The 24,510-nt window shown below is 43.0% G+C and overlaps 1 protein-coding gene across 1 annotated transcript in view; it reads left to right on the top strand.

The window, feature by feature from the left end:
* Nucleotides 1-23,491, top strand: part of B4GALNT3 (beta-1,4-N-acetyl-galactosaminyltransferase 3) — a 119,706-nt gene extending 96,215 nt beyond the window's left edge. Inside the window, exons 7-20 of the mRNA XM_084809337.1 lie at nt 1,787-1,854; nt 2,661-2,739; nt 4,024-4,090; nt 4,835-4,978; nt 5,803-5,912; nt 7,203-7,303; nt 8,551-8,630; nt 9,875-10,880; nt 12,111-12,403; nt 13,868-14,021; nt 14,935-15,007; nt 16,133-16,286; nt 18,485-18,611; nt 19,737-23,491. Of these exons, the coding sequence (XP_084665463.1) occupies nt 1,787-1,854; nt 2,661-2,739; nt 4,024-4,090; nt 4,835-4,978; nt 5,803-5,912; nt 7,203-7,303; nt 8,551-8,630; nt 9,875-10,880; nt 12,111-12,403; nt 13,868-14,021; nt 14,935-15,007; nt 16,133-16,286; nt 18,485-18,611; nt 19,737-19,842 (2,562 nt within the window). The 3' untranslated portion in view covers nt 19,843-23,491. The remainder of the gene's footprint in view (nt 1-1,786; nt 1,855-2,660; nt 2,740-4,023; nt 4,091-4,834; nt 4,979-5,802; nt 5,913-7,202; nt 7,304-8,550; nt 8,631-9,874; nt 10,881-12,110; nt 12,404-13,867; nt 14,022-14,934; nt 15,008-16,132; nt 16,287-18,484; nt 18,612-19,736) is intronic.
* Nucleotides 23,492-24,510: the final 1,019 nt, after the last annotated feature.

Here is a 24,510-nt window from a genome sequence, read left to right as displayed (position 1 = left end):
CCTGTCGGGTGGATTCTGTGGACTTGCGGACTTCTTTTCTATCCTTTGGGAATTTCTCACATATTTCATTGTAGAGAAATACACAAAAAAACCCCAACCAAAACTCTGCATTTCCCTCCTGGACTAAAGCGTGAAAATGCACATTTGGGGGGGAGTTGCACATTTTTGCATGTGCAAATTTGCGCAAATTCAGGAACTTTTAAAAATCCAATTCCGTCGATGGGCAGACAGCAGAGCAAAAGGTGCCTGACACTCTGCAAAAGACAGATGGAACAGCTTTTACACAATTCGTGCATCTCTGGCATTAAACAACCCTCAAATAACCCTAAAACAAGGTATGGGTTATTTGAGGATGTCTGACCTGGGTTCACATAACACGACACAACACAGTTGTGCAAACTGGGACCCAGCACAACGCAACAGCCCTCGCAGGTAAGTTAAGCCACGGTAGGCTGTCATGTCATGTGAACCAGGCCACTGTGTTGGAAATGTAACCAGAGTGTTAGTCACAACCATCAAACTGAGGGAAATCCCATACATGTGGCGGATGCATTTCATATGGCTTATTTCGGAGCATCCTGCTTCATTCTGAAGACCAGGAATAGCTCCCTGGAGATCCATGGGAAACATCAGGCTCTCCATGTGATTTGTTCAGCCCTTGTAACCCATTACAGTATTATTTCTTGGCCTGTTAAGCTCAGCGTAGAGGGGAAGACAATATGAAGGAGAAAGTGCCGTGCCTTCTTTTTCATATTAGCTTCTGCATTGTCTGAGCATTCGGAGCCATTCAAGTTTAGTGTGAAAGGGCGGATGAGGAAGAGGCACGTCCGCTCTCATTGAAGCTGGTTAGAAGCATCAGCTAAGCCTTGGACTCTTCCACCACCATGTTGTTGTTGTTCAGTCGTTAAGTTGTGTCCGACTCTTCGTGACTCCATGGACCATAGCAAGCCAGGCCTTCCTGTCCTCCGCTCTCTCCTGGAGTGTGCTCAAGTTCATATTCATTGCATCGGTGATGCTATCTAGCCATTTCATCCTCTGCCGTCCCCTTCTCCTTTTGCCTTCAATCTTTCCCAGCATCAGGGTCTTTTCCAGGGAGTTTTCTCTTCGCATTAGGTGGCCAAAATATTTGAGCTTCAGCTTCAGTATCTGTCCTTCCAATGAGCAGTCAGGGTTGATTTCCTTTAGGATTGACTGATTTGACCTCCTTGCAGTCCAGGGGACTCGAAAGAGTCTTCTCCAGCACCACAGTTTGAAGGCATCAATTCTTCAGTGCTCAGCGTTCCTTATAGTCCAGCTCTCACAGCCATACGTTGCTTACTGGGAAAACCATCACTTTGATTATACGAACTTTTGTCGGCAAGGTGATGTCTCTGCTTCTTAAAATGCTGTCTAGGTTTGCCATAGCTTTCCTCCCAAGGAGTAAGCGTCCTTTAATTTCATGGCTACAGTCACCGTAGCAGCTTGCAAACTTATCAGTAAGTGTCACAATGGGTAAGGTTCCCTCACAAACACACACACACACACACACACACACACGAGTTTAGGATATTTGTCATCCCTCTCACTCCTGTTCTTTGGGCTGTAACAGACATTGTTCTATCCCAAGGTTCAAGAATGACTAAAAATAGCAACAATCAATAGCATTGGATTCTTTAACTAGTCACTGAACATTTGGATTGATTTAACCAGGGGCTGGGTGGACACAACTGTTCAGTAAGCAAACAAGCACGTTGCAGCTCCGTGTGAATGAAGCATAATGTAAAGCGGATATTTTCTGTCTTCACAGACTGGGAACGAATGGACAGCCCCTGGAGAGTTTGGGAAATTCAGGAGCCAAAAGTCAAAGCCAGTGAAGTGAGTGAACAGAGATCTTTGTTTCTTCTTCTATAATGATCAGCAGCCTATAGCCATGCTCACCACATTCTCATGACCCAGCATTTATCTGTTAGCGAATAGAGCCTGTCTTTAACACAGTCTGCATGTATTGCCTCTCATGTTAATCTCCACATACAAAAAAATATCCTTTAGAGCATTGTGACTTCAAAATGTTTCAAGTTGGGGGGAAATGTAAGCTTCATTCCTCCTGATCAGTAGAGTGCAGTGTACTGCTTAAAATAACTTCACAGTGCTCCCTGGTGGCAATTGTTGGTATTTCCTGGAGACATGCTGATTCTCAATATTCCAATTTCAAGTATGAATTCACACAACTAGTGTTGTTCATTTATAGATCGCAATTATCACTTGACAGCTTGATCATCTGAAGATTGGTCATCATGCCTGGGGTTATTCCCCATGATAATCCTTTCAACATGTGCAGGGTTGTAGCTGTCCGTAGTGGGGAAAAGGGTTTCTCCATTATTATCTTACTATCATGTAAGTGCACCAGAACTGATTGCCTGACTTCACTGCAAGTTTCCTAGAGGTCAAGAAACTGTAGAAGGCAGTAACTGGATCCCTTAGCTGGAAGGATGAATTAACAGCAAGCTTGAAGAGAGCTTGTTCTCACTTAGGTATACTCCTTTCTTGACAAAAGAGTGGTCCAAAGTGATATGGGTGTTTCAGCATCTGTGATCACTTAACCTGGGCAAAATACTCCACATTTAAAGCAACTGACATAGATTTTTCTCTTCCCCCCACCCCTCGCCACTTCCCTCTCGTAGGTTGTCAGCCATGAACAGGTACTACTTTGAGGTGCTACATAAGCAAGACGACAAAGGAACAGACCATGTGGAAGTGGCAGTAAGTACTCAGACCAGCTGTGAACTATTTATTTGGCTTACTTGGGCAGGGACTTGGCCTGAGATTCATTCCAAGCATTTATAGTCTCTTTGTGGGAGGTCAAGTTCCGAATCTCTGTCTGTTGGAAAAAGCACGTTCACTCTAATGTATGAAATGCATTAGTAGCATTTTCCCCCCACTGTTGAGTATGTTGATGAGGCAGTATGTTGATGAGGCATGCACATACCAAAAGACTGATCCAGGTACTTACAGCAGCAGGGCCAGCCCTACCATCAGGCAGAGAGATGCAGGCAGCAAATGCTAGCAGTGGCAACTTCCAGGCTGTTCCTCTCAAACACCCCAGCTGTTTCCCTCTGTTGGGGGACGGAACTATGTATGCCATACAACCTGTCCCTGAACTACATTCCTGCCTCAGGTGTGGTGGAGGACACTATCTTGTAGCCAGTGTTGAAGTAAGATTCAACTGCCAATCCACCTGGCTTCTGTACATGGAATGTGGAGGGTGGCTCCATCTTGCCCGTCACCTTAGGCTGCAAAATGTTTTGGGCCGGCCTTGTACAGCAGGAAAGATGGAGGAGAAGCTTACACCATAGTTCACACACTGCAGTGCAGTTACCTTTTACTGTGCAGAGTCTGATCTCCCCATAAGAATGAAATGTATGATGTACTCCCGAGAGTTGTATTTGATGGCTATGCTCATCCACTTTCCAAATGGATGAGCTTCACTGGGCCTCCCTGCTGTATGAGGAAGCCTCATTATCATCGCTCACAGCATACCCGAACAACACCTCACCTAAACAGTGCCTGATATTGGGAAGGATTCCTTGACTTCGTAGATCAGAACTGTATAGTTGGTACCTGGGAAGCCAAACGCAGCTTACCAGCTACCAGGACTCAATAAACCTCCTGGTTTTGCTGCCTGCATGAGATCTGACAGGCCACTCACTCTCTCTCTCTCTCTCTCTCTCTATCTATCTATATATATATATATAATCCATATATATATATGGATTATATACATATATAATATATATAATAGACAGGCCACTATATATATATATATATATATATATATATATATATATATATATATATATAATCCATATATATATATATATATATGGATTATATATATATAATCCATATATATATATGGATTATATATATATAATCCATATATATATATATGTGGATTACTAGCTATGCAGGCCTTTTGCAGACAGATCCCTTGTTCTATTCCTAATTGACAGATTTATAAGTTTTGTGTGCCTCTTTCTCTTTCAGTGGAAGCTAAATGACCCCGAGACCAAATTTGCAATTATTGACTCACAATTCCTCTCCCTTTATGCTAGTAAGTATCTTCCTATCTTAGAGCTAATAACACTGAACGGGCTTATCTTTGTCTTCATTCATATCATCAGAAATGCTGTGCCTCTAACTGTAATACATCCTAGGCAGATGCAGAAATGTTGCACCATAACAGTGGGTGTCAGGAGGCACTGAGTTGAGAGAAGGAAAATACTTCCATCTCCCAAATGTATCTACCAGAACTTTAAGTTCCTCTTCAGAGGCCCTGCTCCATATGCCCCTGCCAAATGAGAAGAGTGGGGTGGCTTATAGGAAAGGAGCCTTCTTGGTGGTGACACCCTTGCTGTGGAATAGCTCACCTGGTTCCATCTTTACGATCTTTTCAGCATTGGTGATTTCTAAAAATGTTTTTTAATTATTATCTTACGTTTTAATATTGTACCTTACTTCTTGTCTTGTATGCTGCCCAGGGATCATGTGTTCATGGGTGGCCATATTATTATTAATAATGATGATGATGTAGTCATCATATACTGGGGGGCTTGTGTGATGGCATTTTATTGTAATTTAATGAAATTTGGAATTGCATTTTGGTTGCCAGATCAACATTTCAAAATAAGGGGCTTATTTTGGAGCTGTGAAATGTCTTAATATTTGCTGGCAATACGTGCCAGACCTTGCCAGAATTAGACAGATGTGCAAAAAGAGAAATATAGTTCACTGCCTTAAGAAGAGGAATTATTCCTTCTTTCTTCCATCTCTTACCCTGTTTTTTTCTGCTTCTTAGATGAAACACTCTTCAAAATGGATGAAGTTCATCACATCCCACAGACGCTGGCAACTCGTATAAGCCGGATTCCACACAGTGAGGGTGCAGTGGAACACCCAGCAGACATGCTGAAGCCTGATCCGCGAGACACCATTTATAAATGTAAATATCCTAGTTTACTGCCAGACCCCATCATGCGACACCTTCTGTATCTTTGGGAGCCTCTCTAATCTCCTGCCTGAAAGTGCATTTCCCCAACAAGTGGAATTGTGGGCAAGCTTCCTGTTTTTCATTTCACCTTGATGGGACAAAGTGATTTCCTTTTTAAAAACCATTCACCCCCTTTTCCCGCCTTCCTTGCTTCTCAGGCTTCCATTTAGTCTTCTCTTGGTAGTTGTCATTTGGTTTTCAGCAGACACTGGTGTGTAGCTTGCCAAAGAGCGGCCGTTGCCTTGAAAATCTAGTGTGGTAGATTTGCAGTGATGTTACTCTTGTCTTTGCCAAGATGGAGGTGGACAAGTGTTCATTTCAAAAGCTGTTATGTGTGTCATTTCTGACTTTAGGGGTTTTTTAATGTCTCGTATGGCCTTGTTGACTCTTCAGCACCCTTTGAGAATTTTTTTTAGATGGGGCTACACAAGACTGGATAAAATTGCTTTGAGTCCTGGGTCCAGCCCATGGGCTGGCAGTTCCCCATCCTTATGGTAGGATATAGTTTCTTAAAGATCTTTCCAAAAAGAAACCGCTACCCCATCCATTATCAAGTTACCCCTACAGATGAAAGCAGATGATTAGTGGGGAGAGAGAAGGAGGGGAAACTTGTGTAAGAAAGTGTTTTAATATTCACAATTGCAGCAGGCAAAATGGGGTAATTAGCTTGAGATGGCCTCCACAGTGGCTGTTGCATCTCTTAGAGATAGCTTAACTTGGAACTGATCTGCTTTTGTAATGGCCTCTTTTTCATTTTTTTTTTGTCTGCTTCTCAGTGCCTCTCATAAGCAAGTCACAGATACGCAAGATCCTTCCAGACTGCCCTTACAAACCAAGCTACCTGGTCAATGGATTCCCACTAGAACGCTATCAAGGGCTCCAGTTTGTAAGTCCCATTCCCCAACTCAAGACTTTGCCTAGCTTGCAGCTGGTGTCACCTGAAGTTTATGTTAAGGGATAGCAGTACTAGGAAGAAAGTGCAGTGGCAACAGTGGACCAATGAATACTATCATTACTGTTGTTCTGCTGGTATTTTTTTATGGTCAGGGGGGTGTTAATGTACCAAGCTGCATGCACAGTTTTTAAAAGATGTTATCTGGATGTAAACTCACATGGTGATGCCCAAACTCAGGAGCTATGGCTGCCTTTGTTCACTTGCTCTGTTTCCTTGAAAAACAGAGTTCAGACTTGCTGCTCCATTTGTCTTAAAGCCTTACTAAGAAGCAACACATTTGATTAGCTGACCACCAGTGCCATTCTACAGCTTTGGTACTAACTGAATTAACCTGTCATACTGAATTAGGTACCATTCAGTCCCCTAGTTTTTTATATCCTTCTGTTTGAAAGAGTCTTGCTACAAACCTGATCATTGGTAGTGGGCTCTCCCACACTGGAGGCATTCAAGACGAGGCTGGACAGCCATCTGTCAGGGATGCTCTGATTTGGATTCCTGCATTGAGCAGGGGGTTGGACTCGATGGCCTTGTAGGCCCCTTCCAACCCTACTATTCTATGATTGTACCAATTCCGTTTGAATCCATATCCCTGATTAGAACACCCCTATAAAATGAAAGAATGATAGCGCCATTGTATATGTGTATACTCAGAAGTGTATAGGATTGCAGCCTGAGTCTTTGTGGTGGACCAGATGCAACCTCAGATCTTAATCCCTTATGGAAATGTAATTGCTGCTCTTGAGAGTTATTGGAGGACATCTCAGTAACATAGGTGCTTACTTTCTCTGAAATAGCAACCTTCTCCATGTGCTCAATGCTCCTGTTTGTTTCAATGATTCAAGGGCTGTAAATATTATAATAATTAAAAGCATTAATTCGCAGCCTTTCCACGCTCAAGGTGGCTTATATTAAATAATCCACTTTGAAAATAAGGAAAAGAGACCCTAAATAATTAGGGGTGGATGTGTCTCCTCTTTCCTTTTTGGATACATAACTGCATAATCAATAGTATATTTGCTGTCCTTGGTATGAAAAACTAACTCAGAATTCAACATGTGCAGTCAGTTCATCGTGTGAAAATAGGTCTGAGGAAAGCTTATTGATTTTGGGATAACAACCCTCAGCTGTGATCTCTGGAAAACTTTGGATGTCCAAACTAATCCTGAAGTTTAATTTTAGCGATGATTTTATTTTACATGGACTTCCTTCTGCTCTTTCCAGGTTCATTTGTCTTTTGTATATCCCAATGACTACAGTCGTCTGAGCCACATGGAGACTCACAACAAGTGCTTTTACCAGGAAAACACCTATTACCTGGAGAGGTACTATCATCCTTCTCGATAACTGAATTCTGTTGTTTTGTGACTGGAAGGCTGGGACTTAATTTTAGACGAGGGGATTGCTAGCTAAAACATGTAGTTAACTCTATTGTCGCTGAAAGTTTTTTCAGTAATTTGGGTTCCCTCTGAAGCCAACGGGATGAAGACAGTGCTTGGTGCCTTCATGATATCATCAGGAATAAACATTGCTTCACACAAGGTTCTTTCCTATATGGATATCATATCCACATAGGAAAAACCTCATATATATCTATATCTATATATATATATACACACACACACACACACACACACACACACACACACATACACACACACACACACACATACTCCAAATTCACACTCATGTATTTCTTTAAGATTGAGTGTGGGTTCCTTCAGTGTGTACTTGCAGCAAAACAGAAGTTTGTTTTTGCCACACATTACATTTTGCATGCAGTTTTCCTATATGGAAATAATATCTGTATAGGACAATGTTCTTATGCAAGCAGAATCTAAAGCTGCTATTGCTGTTGGTTACAGCTAAGGTCCTGTTGCCTGACTATCCACTATCCACTTAACACATCCTATTTGTGTCTGTCATGCAGTGCGTGGAAATGTAACCCTATATAAATCCCTCTCCCATTTATTTAAATATCTAAATGTATTAGATGCCCCCCAAGCTATCTTAATAAATGAGGGTGCACGGTACCTGTATTGTACAATGGAATATAATGGAATAAGCTGCAAAGTCTTTTTGAAACTGGAGAATAAGTAGATTGTATTGCAGAGAAGTAGAGGAGAAACACAAGGAATAGAAGTGGCACACTGTAAGAGGACTAAAGGTCAGTTTATACAATCAGCAGAATCAAGTGGTAAAGGTTTTCCCAGACTGTACTATTTTCAGGCTGCAGGCAGTGGGTTGCATGCTTGAGTGCCCCTCTTTAGATAAAACTCCCTGCACAAGAAAGCTTGTCAGGGAGAAGGCTACAGCCAGACCTTCTCTGACAACACGTTACTTTTCTATGTGCGGGGAGTTTTATCCAAGGGAAAGTATAAACACCTACACCTGCAGCCTGAAAGTGGTACATAAAATGGTAAAGGAAAACCTTTACCATTTTATTCTGTTGTATAAAAGCGCCCCCTGAAGTTGAAGAGATGTCAGGCAGAGCAAGAGGGAAGTATTAAATGCTGGTAAGTTCAACACGGAAACAATTCTCATGCGTACATTTCCTTTTTAACTCCTGTAGATTTGGATTTTCCAAGTACATGAAAATGGATCATCCAGAGTGGAGAAATGTAGATTCTGAAGAAACAACAAAACTGCCAGGTATGCATATTCATGGCAGATGTGGAAGAATGGTGTCAGCTGCCTCTCCTTTTGCTTTATGACTGCCAAGTAAGTAATAAAGAAACAGAAAGCCTGCAGTGGATTAAATCAAAGGAGGAGGTTTCTTATATATGGCAAAGAATGTAAAACCAGAATGAGAAACTTGGCAAACTTGGACAAGATGCTTAGTTCATGTGGAAGCATGTCTTCCCCTGTTCAAGATACAACAACTACGTCAAAAGAAAAACTCAGGATGTCTGTATTTTTCCACCAACAGGGAAAACAGCAGCTCAAGGCAGGTCAATTTAGATTGGGAAACCACTCAGGGAGAAAGGGTTAAATACTCTGTCTCCCCCACCCCAACTTCAGCTGCAAGCAAATTGACAGCCCCCACACCTTCATTTCAGGTTTTTTAAAAGATTTTTTTTTAAAGCTGAGTTTCAGTCACGGGTTCCCCGTGCAATATATAGTATGGCCCTCACATACGTAGCTAGAAAGAGAGAATCAGGCTAGAGTAGAGATGGAAGAATCTGTCAATTTTGGTTTCATTTTGTAAAGTATTTTTTAAACATTTCTCCTACTATATTTTTTGTACACAATTCGGCCTAGTATGCTCATTTCTGTAAGCAAGTTTTCCTAATATAGTGCATTTTTGTACTTTATTTTTACTGATATATGCATTTTGTGTGTACCTTTCCCTAATATATGTATTTGGTATGCATTTTTAAATCAGAAAACTGCATTGCAAAATTTGGAAAAGTGCAAATACCAAAGGATAACTGCCTTTTAGTTCACAGATTGCTTTGGGAAGTGCAAATTGGTCAGATTTGCATTAAAATGAGAACCAAACAAATTTCTCCTCCACCCTTAGGGTGGTGATGGGTGTTTTTTCCCCAGAGAACCTACAGTGGTAAGATAGTGTCATCATTTCTCATGGTGTGTAATACTCAGGGTTGGAAGGGGCCTACAAGACGATCAAGTCCAACCCCTGCTCAGTGCAGGAAGCCTGAGTCCCAGGCGGTCTCCCATCCAAGTACTGACCAGGGCTGACCCTGCTTAGCTTCCAAGATCAGACGAGATCAGGCTCATCCAGCCCTTTGCTCGTTGTTGTTTTTTCTTCTTGTTTCTTTGACAAATGGCTGCTACAGAAAAGAAGGTGGGAAGGTGGTTTAATTCCTTGCTCTACTCAGAACATGTAGAGAGAGTAACAACGCATGATATGTAGTCGTGTGTGATCTTTTCAGGTTATGAAGAAGACAGTTTTGATGATGCCCAATATGCAGATCCAGAAACAGAAGGCACAATTCCTCCATTAAATTCCACCAGACCAAAGGCTGAAAGAGATTCCCTCGTGGCTGCAGAATACACAAATGTTTATGATTATTCCCCACAAAAGCATCGGAATCTCTTGTCAGTTACCAGAACACAGAGCAAAGAAGCTAAAAGACAGAAAATGACTTCACTTGATCAGAGGGACAATAAAACCAACACAGAAGGAAATTCACCAATGAGGAGGCCACCTTTGAAAGGCAGAGTCCAAGAAAGCTCCAGAAACTCTCCTCTTCGTGACGGGAATGTCCAGGTGTTATCAGCAACCAAGAGGAAAGTGAAAGATGAGGGTTTACAGGTTAACAAAAGGCCCAAACTGGCTGGGGAACAAAATCCCATCAGGCACAGGAACTCAGCTGGAAGGGTCCCCAAAGAAACCAGTCCAGATCAATTAGATTTTATTACAAACAGAAACAAGGACCCATCATTATACACCATAAAAGCAAGGAGACAATCCCAAGTACTTGACAAAGGAGCTAGAAAAGCAACCCGCCAAGAGCAGCCTGTTCATGATGACCAGTGGCTTAACCAGGTAGATTCATATATAGCCAAGCATAAGGCAGCAGATGCTGCAAATGTCATTTTGGGAAGGGTGGACCTGAATTCCCAGCAGCCTGTCAGGTCTGATTCTGCTCAGCCAACGGTGCAAGAGGAGGAGGATGAAGAGCAGGTGGCAGTGGTAGAAGAGGACAAAGAGGCAGGTGAAGAGGAAGAGAGCTTTGAATATATGCCTGTACCTGTATTTGACCAGCTAGTGAACTGGGAGCAGACCTTCAAGACAAGTAATGTGGACTTCCAGATGCTGCGGACAGACTGGATTGACCTGAACTGCAACACTTCAGGAAATCTGCTCTTGAAAGAGAAGGAAGCTTTAGATATCACTAAAGTATTCCTAAAGAAACTCAACCAAAAGAACAAAGGGTAAGACAGGAAGTATCTTGCAGTCCCACTGAACTTTACTCATATAGGAAGTGTAGCACAGAATATATGATGGGATTTATATTTTGGACTCTTGGGGTCTAGCTAGGAATGCCCCCAGACCTCATTGTGAAATGAAGAGTGGATCATTACAGAAGAATGTTGGGTATGTTTTGCTGTAGCCTTGGGGGAGCTAGGAATATGGGGTGTGAGCCCCCACTTCCACTTTCCCTAATCTTTTGGCATTTCTACTGGGCAGCCATGTTGAGAGCCCCCAGGAAGGATGCGGCCCCCAGGGTTTGGGGGGCTGTATGTTGCCCACCCCTGCACTAGTCACTGAAGGGAACAACAGGCTGTTCAAGCCAGGATGCTGATTTTAGCTGCATGGGGCTAGACCTTCCGGGCAGTCTCTCCTAGGCACTTGACAAGCCGAGAAGCTGAGGGTGGGACTGTGGGCTGTAGCATATATGTGATGGTGATACAGGAAAGGATGATGGTACAGCAAGAAGGTGATGGTGATGATGATCCATACAGCAGGATGGTGATAGAGCAAATATCTAATGGTGATACAGAAGAGGATGGTGATACAACAGGAAAGGAATGAAAGGGGGTATTCACACTAAAGTGTTTAATTCTGGTCCAAAATTGCTTTTGGGTAGGGGTGTAGAACCTCAGATCTGTGGGCCAATTCTGGCCTGCCTGGGGTCACAGTCAGGCCTTCCAGGTTCCCCAGATGGCCGTGCCCCCTTTCTTTTCTCTCCCTCCCACCCCGATTTCCTGACTTTTGTGCTGTTTTTTCCTTCTTCTAAAAGAGAAATGCCTCTTCTAAGGTTTCGTTACTGGCAATAAAAGCATCAAGTAAAAAATAACCTGGTATTTTGTCCCCACTCCTTTTGCCTTCAGCCCCACCCCTGCTCGCATGCAGTCCTTGAGAGCTTCCCAGGAGTGGAATTCGGCCCTTGAACTGAAAGAGGTCCTGCACCTCTGCCCTAGGAGCTCCTCAGACCTGACATTTTGTAGGGAGGCTGGGTGGATGGGCATATTTGTGGAAGCACTGGGATGGTGCGTGTGTTGAGAGCATTTGGCTGATGTTTTCTAGTGCAAACTGCAATGAATCAGGCAAAGGGTGCTGTGCAGCCCTTGCAGGGTTTATATGCATCAGGTCTGTGGAGTTTCACTAGGTCAGACACCCCCCAAAGTCCTGGGGTGCAAACATGCTGCTACCAATTGCAGGCAATTCCAGCTACGGCGCATCGTGAACATAGAGAAGCGGCAGGACCACATACGTGGCAGCCGTTACCTTCTGGAGCTGGAGCTGTTGGAGCGGGGAAAACGGCGTGTCCGAATCTCAGAATATATCTTTGCACGGAACTGGCATGGTGGCAGCAGTGACGAGGAGAAGATTATGAAAGACCTGGCATGGGGCCACCGGCGTCACCTGATGGCCAGTGCCAATGAGCCAGTCCTGTGCTGGCCATCGGCCTTTTACTGGAATCACCGTGCAGTTGTCCATTTCATAGTGCCAGGTAAGTGGAGGGGTGGGAGAGTGATAGCTTTATGATTAACTAATCATTTTGGATATTGTCAAAATAACCAGAATGGTGGAATTTGGCTAATTTCCCCTTGTGTTTTGCTGTTATACTATACTTTATATAACAGTGTTTTTGGTTTACATTTGGCAAACCTAATTACTCTCGTAGTAACTTTCAGTGTCTGGCTAATGACCTAGTCCTCTTTCTTATCCTTCCAGAAGTCACATATCAGAGACTTAGCATTCTCTGTCACATACCCTAAATGCTACTAGGACAAAATATCCAACCTAAGGTACTAGAACTGAACCACCATGGTATCTGGATCTATGTTTTCACTCCAGTACCAAGTGATGTCATTTCAACAAAAGGACTCATGCTGTGTGTATTCCATAGGAGCACAGAAAAGCCACATGTGTGGTATTTGTCTAAGAAGCCAGCATCTTAAGAATTTCATAGCTGGTGGGTTTTTTGTAAAACAACTTATGGTTGTGAAGCTTCTTACTTATTTATTTATGACATATATACCACCTTTCATCATGAGAAGAGCCATGCTGGATCAGCCCAAGGGCCCATCCAGTCCAGCATTCTGTTCACACAGTGGCCAACCAGCTGTCAATTGGGAACCCACAAGCAGGGCATGGGTGCAACAGCACCCTCCCACCCATGTTCCCCAGCAACTGGTGTACATTGGCTCATCTATTGTAGGGTTCCTAGCTGATCTCCCATCCAAGCACTGACCAGACCTAAACCTGCCTAGCTCCATGTGCCCTTAGACCATGTGTCCAAAAGGTGTTCCTGAAGGAAACTTTCAGTGGTCAGTAGATGGAGCTTCTTGTAAACTCCTTGCCATCCCCATAACTAGCAAAATCAGAATAATTTTTGAAGGTTTGATTAAGAAAAGACCAGAATAAATTATGCACAATAAAATAAATTATGCAAGCTTGTTTAATTTGTATAATTTATACAGTTCTTGGCTTTCCTTGTCACAGAACGTGGCTTTCCTTGGTGCAGAATTTTGAAATCTGTTTGTGCACTGATAGCCCTGGGCAAATGCCACTGCATCATTGACTGCATCATCTGGTGAACTAGGTGCTGATGCCTGGCAAGTTTTCTTCTGGCATAGTCCAGATAGCCCACTAAAGATTCTGCCTGGGGTTGGACAAGGCACACTGCCAAGTCAAGGACTAGAGCCGACAGTTTCATTACTTTACTCAAGTCTCTCTATTTGCACCCTATCCTGTAGTGCTATAGAGCTACATTTGCAAAGAACACAGAGCCTTATGCATATAAGGTATGTGTTCTACCACAATGTTACACCGCCCACCACCTTCATAGCGTCCCTGTTTTGAATAGGAAGCAAAAACAGAATGTGCGTCTTGTCTATTTGGCACATAGGATCTTCCTTAAAAGCAGCTTTACTCTCATCCTCTTCTTCCCCTTCTTCCTTCTGTCAATCAGTGAAAAACCAGGCACGCTGGGTGCTGCAGTTCATTTCTGACATGGAGGAGCTGTTTAGGGTCACTAAGGACCCCAACTTCAATGTCATTATCACAGACTACAGCAGTGATGACATGGATGTAGAAAAGGCTCTGAAAAGGTCCAGCTTGCACAGGTGAGAATATGTGTCTTACAGCAAACACGTCTACAAACAGGCACATGGGCCACTGTACACGGAAGATATAAGCGACGGATGCAGTCATGACAGTCCTTACTGGTTAAGCATTTAGTAGTGGACTGTGCAGCTATGCACTGCCCTTCCTTCTGAAGTGCAAATTTCCTCTGCTGGGTTTAACCACTGCTGTTGCCAGACAGCCTGGAGTTCTTTGTTTAAGTCAGGATGTGCAGCCACAATTTAAAGATCCTCGGTTAAACAGGAATCCTAGTTAGCTCTAACCATAGTTAATACCCTGCTGGATCTTGTAACGGTGCAGCAGTATTAGCTTAACCTAGGTTCTTTAAACCATGGTTTCAAATCCTGGGATAAGCAGAAACCATTGTTAGCTTTGACAGCAGTTAATGTGGCTACAGAGTTAATCATGGTTAGACTCAGAATTTATGCTTCAGAAGGGAGACAGTGGGAGAAGCCACTCCTGATTGCTTAGCAGTTGGGCTCTTTGAAACAGACATTTATTGCAGACTTTCATACAAGAGCTAAACCTGCAGGTGTCTTTTTTTCTTTACCCAGCATCACAATACTCCTGCATTTCTAAGATTTATACAAAGCTTTTAAAGTACTATGTATGCTCCCATTTTCCAGCATGCCACTCCTCTTTATAGAGCTCTTGAATCAATTTACAATTTGGTTTACAACTTGTGAAGGCAGATGCTTAAGTTGCGAAGTTCACAGACACAGTGGAAGGGCTGTTGCTGCTTCTCCCTATGATGGCCTCAGCAGCAGGAGGGGCTCTCAGCTGGAGCTGGAGCCCAGCACGGTGGAGGATTGTCTGACTGCGGCTACTTCTCTGAGTAGGAGAGGGTTTGTTTTGTCAGTAAAAATATAACCCAGTTCTCGTCTGACTTCTCAGGTACCAGTACTTGCGGCTGACAGGGAATTTTGAGCGCTCTGCAGGCCTGCAGGCTGGGATAGACCTTGTGAAGGTGAGTGAGGGTGGACCAGGGAATCCCAGCTGCAGAAAGTTAGGTGGTTCCTGTAGGATGAAAAAAGGCTCTAAAATAATGATAACTTTAGGCTGCAATGCTGTGGTCCCTGGGAAAGTGTCCCAGGGGCCATAGGATTTTTCAGATCTCCCTCCGAGGGTGGAGAGGGAGGTCCACCTTCAAAGGGGGAGATTTGACCTGGGATACCTCTTCCCAGCCCCCTCAGAAACCCCCACAGTCCTTACCTCTCTAACATTGGAGCAGTAATGGTCAGAGTGGGGTTAGGGGGAAAGGAGGCATGCCAGGAATGGGTCAGTGGGTGTGTGGGGAAAGGCTGTGGACTCAAAAGATTCACAGCTCCCCTGGCCCCCAGACCTGCCCCCAAAGCTGCTGCTAAGCTATGCCAGCCCTGGAGCTACCATATATGAATTCTCTGCTTTTGGTTTAATGGGAGGTCATTGTTTTTAATGACCATGGGGGCAGGGGAGTGGAACTGCTGCTCCTCCTTCTATTCTGCCTTACTGGACTTGCTTCGGCAGAGCTTTGGATTCATCAGAGGCTCTGTGATCAGAGCTCTCCATGACATATGGCAGGATTGCTCTGGCTGTGCACTTTTCCTGAAAGAAGGCAAATCACATGAGCAAAGCTTGAAGAAGCTGGTTGTGTTTAGTGCTGAAGGAGGTGGGCGGGAGGGTGGGGACAATATGTAGATCCTTTCAGATATTTAGATGGATATTAGAAAGAAGAGCAAACTAGTTCTCCTGAGAATAGGACAATGGACAAAGGAGAGGAGATTAGATTAGATTTAGGTTAAATACTTGAGTTAAACTTCCCAACCGTAAGAGAGATTTAGCAGTGAGAAAAGCTACATATAAAAGGTGAATAAAGAAAACTTCATGCAAGCTTTCACAAAAACATGGGGCAGGCATCTGACAGGGATGTTTTATATATGGGATATCATCTTAGAGCAGCGTTTGCTGCACTAATGATGATATAATGATTCTGTGTCTGTTTGTTTCTTCCTTGGATGTTTTTGCAAGTCTTTCCACATAAGCATGTGCACACCTCTTGAATATGATGAGCTGTGGGGATAATGGTCTGACAGCTCTGTATCTCTACTTACAGGATTTCCATAGCATCATTTTCCTGTGTGATTTGCACATCCATTTCCCAGCAGGGATCATTGACTCAATTCGGAAGCACTGCGTGGAAGGGAAAATGGCTTTTGCACCCATGGTTATGAGGCTGCAGTGTGGTGCATCTCCACAATGGCCTGATGGTGAGGAATTTGTGGGGGGAAGGCTCTTGTGGAAAACACATATTTTCTGGACATTTTTCTCCCTCATTATCAACAAAACATTGAACAGACTTAATGGAGTTCATGGTCTAGCCCCGTGGTGATTGCTGTAACTGGTTTCATACATAAGAGAGTGTAGGACTGGGACAGCCTGCTTCTCCGGGGTTATTGTATTCTCCAAGTGGTGGTCTAGGAGCCAGAAGTGCATTTTTACAAGTGACCTCATAGCTAGTTCTCTGTATTTAGCAGTAAGAGGTTCACAGTTACAGATCACGTATTCTCAGACTGGTAAAACTAAAAAATCCAAAATGCAGATTTTGCCACATTTAACTTTGCCAAGGCCTTAACTACGTTGAATACTCTCCTTTTTGTCCGGTATAGCAGGGTGTGTGCAGCTGTGGCTGGTGGCCTAGATCTGGCTGCTGAAGTGATGCCACTTGGCTTGTGGAACCCTACCAAATTTTAATTGAGACATGATAAAATGTTTGTCTACAGGGGCCAATGTGGTGCAGTGATGAGCACAGGATTTAGATTGTGAATACCTAGGTTCAAATCCCTGCTCATCTATAAAACTTACTTATTGACATTAGGCCAGTCACTGTCTTGTAACATAATCTACACAAGAAGAGAGTTAGGGACAAGTTTATGGCCCAGTTTGCATGTCATGGCTGCCCAGGGTTTAAACAAACCCAGGGTATCCAGGAACAAGAAGTGAGCAGGCGTGTTGGCTTCCACCTACTTCCGCTGAGTTAAACACTCCAACCCTGGGTTGTTAAACAGAGACATTACATCCCTGGGTTGTTTATCATGATATCTGAACCCAGAATTGGAGGTTGTTGGGAAAAGAACAATACAGACTTGTAACCCATGGTTTGTTTTTGGGTTACGAGTCAGGGTTGTTCCTCCCCCAACAACGTCCAATTCAGGGTTCAGATGTAACAATAAACAGCCCAAGGATGGCGCATCAGCAGAGGCGGGTGGGAGTCAGCTTACGCCTGTTTATTCACAACAGGCCACAGTTAACAAAACATGGGTTGTTTTCAACGTGCGAACCTAGATTGTTCTTCTCCCAACAACCTCCAATTCCTGAGCGCCTTGGGAGGAAGGATAGGATATGAATGTAATAAATACATTCACCCTTAGGGAAAAGAACAAATGATTTTTAGTTGTATGAAATCAATATTTTAACATTAGTGTCACATTTCTCTTTCTCTCCCCTCATATCTGGTTCATTTAATATGAATTGATTTACTCTTAAAGCATCCTGTAATACTCACAAAAGCCTGATTCTCACACTTCCTAGAACAGGCCTTTCAGAAACAGTGATGGAATTTAAACACTAGAGACACACTCAGTAACAAAGTGATAATTGCTTCCATCATGAACATATTTGATTAAAAATAAGCCCCGATGATTTCAATAGAATTTACTTTCGGGTAGCAGGAGCACAGCTTTTGGCATACTGGTTCCTATAGTGCCAGCAGAACAGCAGGCAGCCTTCTTTCATATGAAAAATGCATATAAAACCCAAAGTTGTATATGAGATGATCCTGAAATGTTTCATGTCAGGATTTTTATTTGGAGTTGGTGTGAAGTATTGCAGTCACGTGATTACTGTGCCATGAAGTTTAATTCACACTAGCCTAGTTCTCACTGATGTGGTAAACCTGTATCTGAGCTATAGCACTTCAGACTTGCAGCTGAAAACTCACATGACTAAAGGCTCCTCCGTCCAAAAACAGAAAAGAAGTCCTTGCTCATAGAAAAGTAGCATGCCAGGGGAAAGGACTCCAACCTAACCTTCTTCCTGACATGCTGGTTGTCTACCACTTGGTGGTAGCTAACTGAGGAGTAGGCCATTATAAGAACAGGATTGGGGGAGACTTTATGAAGCCATATTCATGCGGGACCATGTATGGCATCATATTATATCCCAGTGAAGAGCAGTTGGAACTCCTTAAGATCTTTATATAGGCAATTGCTTGCTATTAAAATTCCACCTTGATGCTGCTGCTGATTTGAGGGATTTTGTGGGTTGAGAGAAGGAGAGGGAGGGGTGTGGTTCTTTGCCTATTCATCTGCTATACGTTTGTGCAAATAGATGCCACAGGTGGGTCTGAGAAGTTATATTTTAGTAAAGAATGTAGATGTGGCTGTTACTCTGCATTTTGCCTTTATAGGCTACTGGGAAGTGAATGGCTTTGGCCTCCTGGGTATATACAAGTCTGATCTGTTTCGTATTGGAGGGATGAACACCGACGAGTTCAGGGAGAAATGGGGAGGAGAGGACTGGGAACTCTTGGACAGGTAAGTGAGGATGTGCGTATATGTCTCTGTAGATGGGCTTAGTAGTTCAGCTCCAGATAACACCAGGGTGACCTCTACAGGCGGAGGACTTGTTCATACCGTCAAGAATATTCTGTGCCATTTTACAGGCTGAATTCATACCCTAGATAAGGAACCCTCGCATTACAGCGGCAGTGAAGCTTGATTACTGTACTCAGGCTCCCTTGCATACGACCTCAAGTTCCCATATAGTTTAACAGAGTACAGAACTCATCCATCTCTGCATACCTCATAATTACCATGCTGTTCTTTATACAATTGTTTAAATGCCCTTTAAATGTTACAGCAATAGCACAGAAGCCGTTCTCTGAGTTCATCCCATGGCACTGCTGAAACATTTAAGGGCCCACAACTATGTATAGTCCTTACCGTGACAATGGAGATGAAACAGAGATAAATCTACTGCCTCTAACTATTCAGAGACTCTTTTCCTTGCTATTCACTTGCTTCACAATTAAAAGAAAACTTTTAAAATAATTTATTTGTAGCTTGCTATATCCCAAGGTTAGTCACACACACACACACACGTGTGTGTGAGTGTGTGTGTGTGTGTGACATTTCTGTCTCTGAATCACTCATAATTGAACAAATAAAGGTTTTGGGTTGCAAAACAAAACCAAATTTAAAAATATAACCCCCTTCCATCAGATAGCTGTGTTGCTACAATTGTCTCAGTATCCCATAGAGCTGGTCTTACTGAATTTTCACATTTTCGTCTGGAGCCATGTCACTTGTGAATATTGGCAGTGTAGGATAGAAAAGAGAAAAGGTCCCAGAATTTAAAGCAAACATACACTGGAGCCAGTATCTATTTTACATTTGAATTATAGGCACAAGAAATACAAAACCCAGTTTAAGTGTCACTTGTGAGAACAGCCTTAAGGCTGCTAGATCCCAGGATGAGGGTATCCATACCTTAAACTACTCGAGGTGGGAGGTTTTTGGCAGAGGCAGCTTTTTCCAGTATTCCAGTACCATGCCAAGAGAAATCGTATCCATAGAACTTCTCTCGCCATCCAAGCAAGGTTAGGTTCAAATAATTCTAATTAGTCTCTGGTTGAAATATTTTTCCCTCTCCTCTCACAGAATCTTTCAGGCCGGCATGGAGGTGGAACGACTCTCTCTCAGGAACTTCTTTCACCACTTTCACTCCAAGCGGGGCATGTGGAACCGACGGCCACTCAAGAAATGACGCACATTTGCACTCCTACGAATTGGGAAGAAAACAATCCTACCTCTAGCATTTTCCATCCAGATCATGGCTTTTGAAGTGTGAAAAAAGCCTTTCCTACCAACATGTCACAGGAGCACTTCTTATAAGCAAAAAGCATACATTATGGATTCTTACCCAACCATAAGAGCCCGCTCCCCACAAAAAACTCTTTTTATAGTGTCTTCCTATTTCTTTCTAATTTAACTTATTAAAAGCAAAATGCAAAAGTAATGACACTGTTCTTCCACCCAAGTGAACCATTAGAGTCCCCCAAACCACCAGATTTCTGTGGCACACAGTGTCCTAGAGGGCCTCTGATAATTGAAGGACAACTTTTCTACCATGAGAAGACAGAATGTTCTGGTGAATGGGTACAAATGAAAAGCTGTCAGACCTGGAGTACCTCGCACAGTAAGTTAGCAAGAGGAATATTGTTCAGTCATTAAGTCGTGTCCGACTCTTCGTGACCCCATGGACCAGAGCACGCCAGGCCTTCCTGTCCTCCGCTCTCTCCCGGAGTGTGCTCAAGTTCATATTCATTGCATCGGTGATGCTATCTAGCCATTTCATCCTCTGCCATCCCCTTCTCCTTTTGCCTTCAATCCTTCCCAGCATCAGGGTCTTTTCCAGGGAGTTTTCTCTTTGCATTAGGTGGCCAAGATATTTGACCTTCAGCTTCAGAATCTGTCCTTCCAATGAGCAGTCAAGGTTGATTTCCTTTAGGATTGACTGGTTTGACCTCCTTGCCGTCCAGGGGACTCGTAAGAGTCTTCTCCAGCACACATTATATCAACTTTGAATTATTTATAAAGATGCAGCTTCTTCTTTTTTGAGATACTTGAACAAAAGAAAACATATTCTGAAATTCATGCCTTTGGGCCAAAGTCAATCAGTTCTCCAGTGTGTGCTGTGCCCGCTTATCTGAGCACCAGCCCAATCAGGACATATTTAAGGAGCTAGTTTGTTCCTCTCCCCAGTTAACACATATCATGTTCTACCCAGGTACAGCAAAAGGAACATGGGCCTTACAGTAAAACTGATGTGCCTTTCCCATGTGACTGCCTGCATCTTTCTTGGGTTAATCAACAGCCCATTTGGTTGAATTACGGTCAGATGAGGCTGAAACCATGCCAGGATCTGAGTCAGTTGCTGTCACAGAATTCTGTTTATGGAATGTGGCATAGAGAACACAGGGAACTGGAAATATGAACATGAGATCACCAACTCTTCTTTGAATCCTATCTGTATGTAGCCTGGCACTTGGGAGATTCATTTACAGTGCAATTCTAGGTAGTTCCACTCAGAAGTAAGTCCCATTGAGTTAAATAGCATTCGTATGTTTTTCCCTATTTATTACGTAGTTTTGACGTTATTGGTTGGTTTGCATTTTTATTGTAATGTGTTACAAGCCACCACCTAGGGGAAAATAATTTTGAACGGCAGAATATACTCTTTTGGGTAAGATAATTTAAGATAGGATTATATTCTGCTATTGATTCTGCACAAAGAACAGGTATCCTTGCATCCATGTAAGAAAAGGAAGTTTCTGCATTGCAGTTGTGGAAGGACCAGAGAGGAGTCCTTCTTTTGTGCTAGTTGATGCAAGATTTGGGCATGACACATCTTCAGGAAACAAACCAGTCAACTTCCTTGTAACAGATTCCACACCAAGCAATATGGATAGCAGGTCTATGTAAAATGCATAGCTGGGTTGATTCTGTGATGCAGGAGGATTAAGTTGTTGGGGGCGGGGCGGGGAGAGACCACATATATGCGTCTTTGTCCTGAGACAAGCAATGGGCAGTGGCAGGCCATTCAAGAATCGGGCCCTTCCACCCTGCTCCCTTGCCTAGTGATGGTGGTGGCTGATAAGTCACAAACCTTCCACTTGTAGACTTTGAAGATTCACGTACTGTGTGCTTGGTGTCAAGGAGCTCCATAAGAAAAAGGAAAGGGTTATTTGGGAATCTGGATCCCAGCTACTTGAGTCAGGGAGACAACGCAGTGATTTCAGTTCAGGATCAGTGTATCACCCTTCTGGACAAGACTGCTGTTCTGACTGGGGAAACAGTAGAATGTGCATCCTCTGAGGTACGGAAATAAGCTCCACATTTCCAGGAGTGAATGCACAACTTAAATACAGAGGGTGGGGCGGGGAGGGGAGGAATCTTGATAATAGTTATTTATAAAGGCCAAGACCTTGTTGACCGTTGCATCCTGAATTAATTATCATCCTATCCTGATTGATTCAGGCAAGTACATGTATTGTAGATCAGACTGAGAAAACCTTGAATCTCAAAGGGACAGATGACCATGCCCAGGGAGGTGTCTTCTTGGCTACTTCATTTCAAAGAGCTTTGATTATTTCCTCCCTGGAGGGGCCATGCATGGGGCACAATAAGCTTCTGGGCATTAAGGCCAATTATAGAGGATAAATCATAACACATCTTGGAGCCAGCTGCTTGTGCACTCCAAGGTGGAGTTTAGGGTTAAAAAATGGAACCAGGCAGACTTGGGCCAATACAGTACAGACTAGGGGATCCTGTCCCCACTGGCCTAACCACCACTGCCCATAAAGCTGGGCACTTCAGGGCTTGTAGCTTACCTGCATTGTCGTGTAAAAAATACCATGTGGAAAGGAGACCATTTGGTTCAGAGCTGTGAAAAATGGATACAATAAGCTCTAGTCCCTCCCCCAGCCATCCAAGGATTGGTGTATTTCTTCCATACAAGAAGGAAAGTTTTTAGATACCCTCAAGCTTTGTGAATACTGCCCATTTCTAAATGTAGGAAACCAAACGGGTAGCGACAGCGCATGCATTCGCTGTTTCCTGTCAGAGGAACACAGGCACTACTCGTGTCATGTTAATTTATTTAAATATATGTTCATCTAAAGTTGGCCACTGCCTGGCACAGGATTTATTTTTAATGGCCAAGGTTCACGGCTTTCATTTTGCACATCTAATCCATGCCTTTTCCATTTTTAAAGTTGCAGGTACAAACATAATGTTAACTCTGTGATAAATACCATGCATACCATGTGAGCATGATGGCTAAAAAACATGTAGTGGTAACTTTATGATGTAAAAAGTGGTTATGGGAATTGAGTTCCCCAATAAAATGTTCGCCCACAGAGAGGGACATAGCCTCTTCAAAGGTGGGGTCTGATGAGAAATGTACGAGCATCATCCAAAAACAAAGTAGGCTTTGTTTATAATTTCAGAAGTACTGTTTAATCACATTTTAATGTGTGCAGATGTAATTGATTAAGTTGTGCAATTAATCAACTAAGATTTTTCTTACCGGATGTCACTCCCTGCCCCATCAAATACTGGGTGTGGGAATCATGACTTTTGCTATCCAGTCAAGGCAGGAGACAGAAATGAAGGGGACTGTGCTGAAAGAATCTGTTGTCTGAATATATTGTTTTTCCACAGTCATCACTGTCAATGTTACCTTCTTTGAAGTACCTCTCCTCCTTTTACAATCAAATGTTGTCTTGTATATTTAAATTCTGTACATCGCCTCGGAAATGTGTGCCTTAAAGATGATTCCTAACCCTTTTCTTACTTACAATAGGAACAGAAACACCTCAGTCAGTTAATAAATATAGATTTCTTACTGAAAGAAAGAACGTGTTGGGTCTTTTTGCCTGCCTGTATGATTCTCCAGTGATATTAGAGCTTGCCTTTCCCCTTTTTGCCTTTATTGAATAGCGGGTATAAATTTATAGAAAGAAATATCTTATTTCCCATTTATTAGTGATGTGATTACTATGAAGAGGGGAATATTTGGGAGCTTTTGTCCCACTCCACCAAATAATGTTACAGTAGGACAAATAGAATTTTTTCTTCTTCCCATCCCATTCAAGGCCCACACTGGTGGTTAACCTGAGATGGGTTTCAGAAGGTCCACTCTGTATTTCACTTCTTCTCCTCTCTTTACTGCTGGGCATTGCTGGCCTGAATGTGCAAACAAAATTAATTTTGCCAATAGCAGCATTCATTCGTCAATGCGCTGCCCATAACAGGGTTTTTGCAGAGATTTACTTTCTCCCAGGATACAACCTGCACTTGTGGAGGTGTGCAATAACTATGGGACCCTACTATCTGGATGCGCTGTAGGACTGCAATATCACCTATGTTCTTGCTGAAACCCACCTGCATGTCAAGCCATACAAGAACATGCTAACTGGGGGGTACTTCTAGATGAGGTTTTTATTGTGCAATCACCCTACCTCATTCACAGAATTTTATGGGGGAGAGGTCCAGACAATGCCTTCCAGTTGTAAGCCTCTCATGTCTTTCCACTACTTCTTCCATTTTTTTTTCTTACCAGAATATCTTGGTTGTTAGCACAAGGAGCCATCCCTCTGGAAGCACCCTAAATGTGCAATAGGACTACAAAATGACTTGTGTTCTGGCTGAAATCACTCAGAGGCTATTTCTGTCATACCTGGAGGTATCCTTACCTTAGTGTTTTATACCAAGCATTACTGGAACAGCACCTCCTGAGTATCCAGTGGGCTAGATAGATACAAAGGTGACTTCCCCCTTTGCTCCAGTGGGATCAGTGATACGCACATAGAACCTCTCTACTTTCAGATCAGGGTGCTTGTACACTTTTCTATCATTCATGAGATCTAAA

This window comes from Heloderma suspectum, chromosome 7 (assembly GCF_057233095.1).
Source record: "Heloderma suspectum isolate Gila_16-S chromosome 7, 16-S_ref, whole genome shotgun sequence".
NCBI lineage: Eukaryota > Metazoa > Chordata > Lepidosauria > Squamata > Helodermatidae > Heloderma > Heloderma suspectum.
The sequence above is the reverse complement of the archived record's forward strand: the minus strand, read 5'-3'. Positions and strand labels throughout refer to the sequence as shown.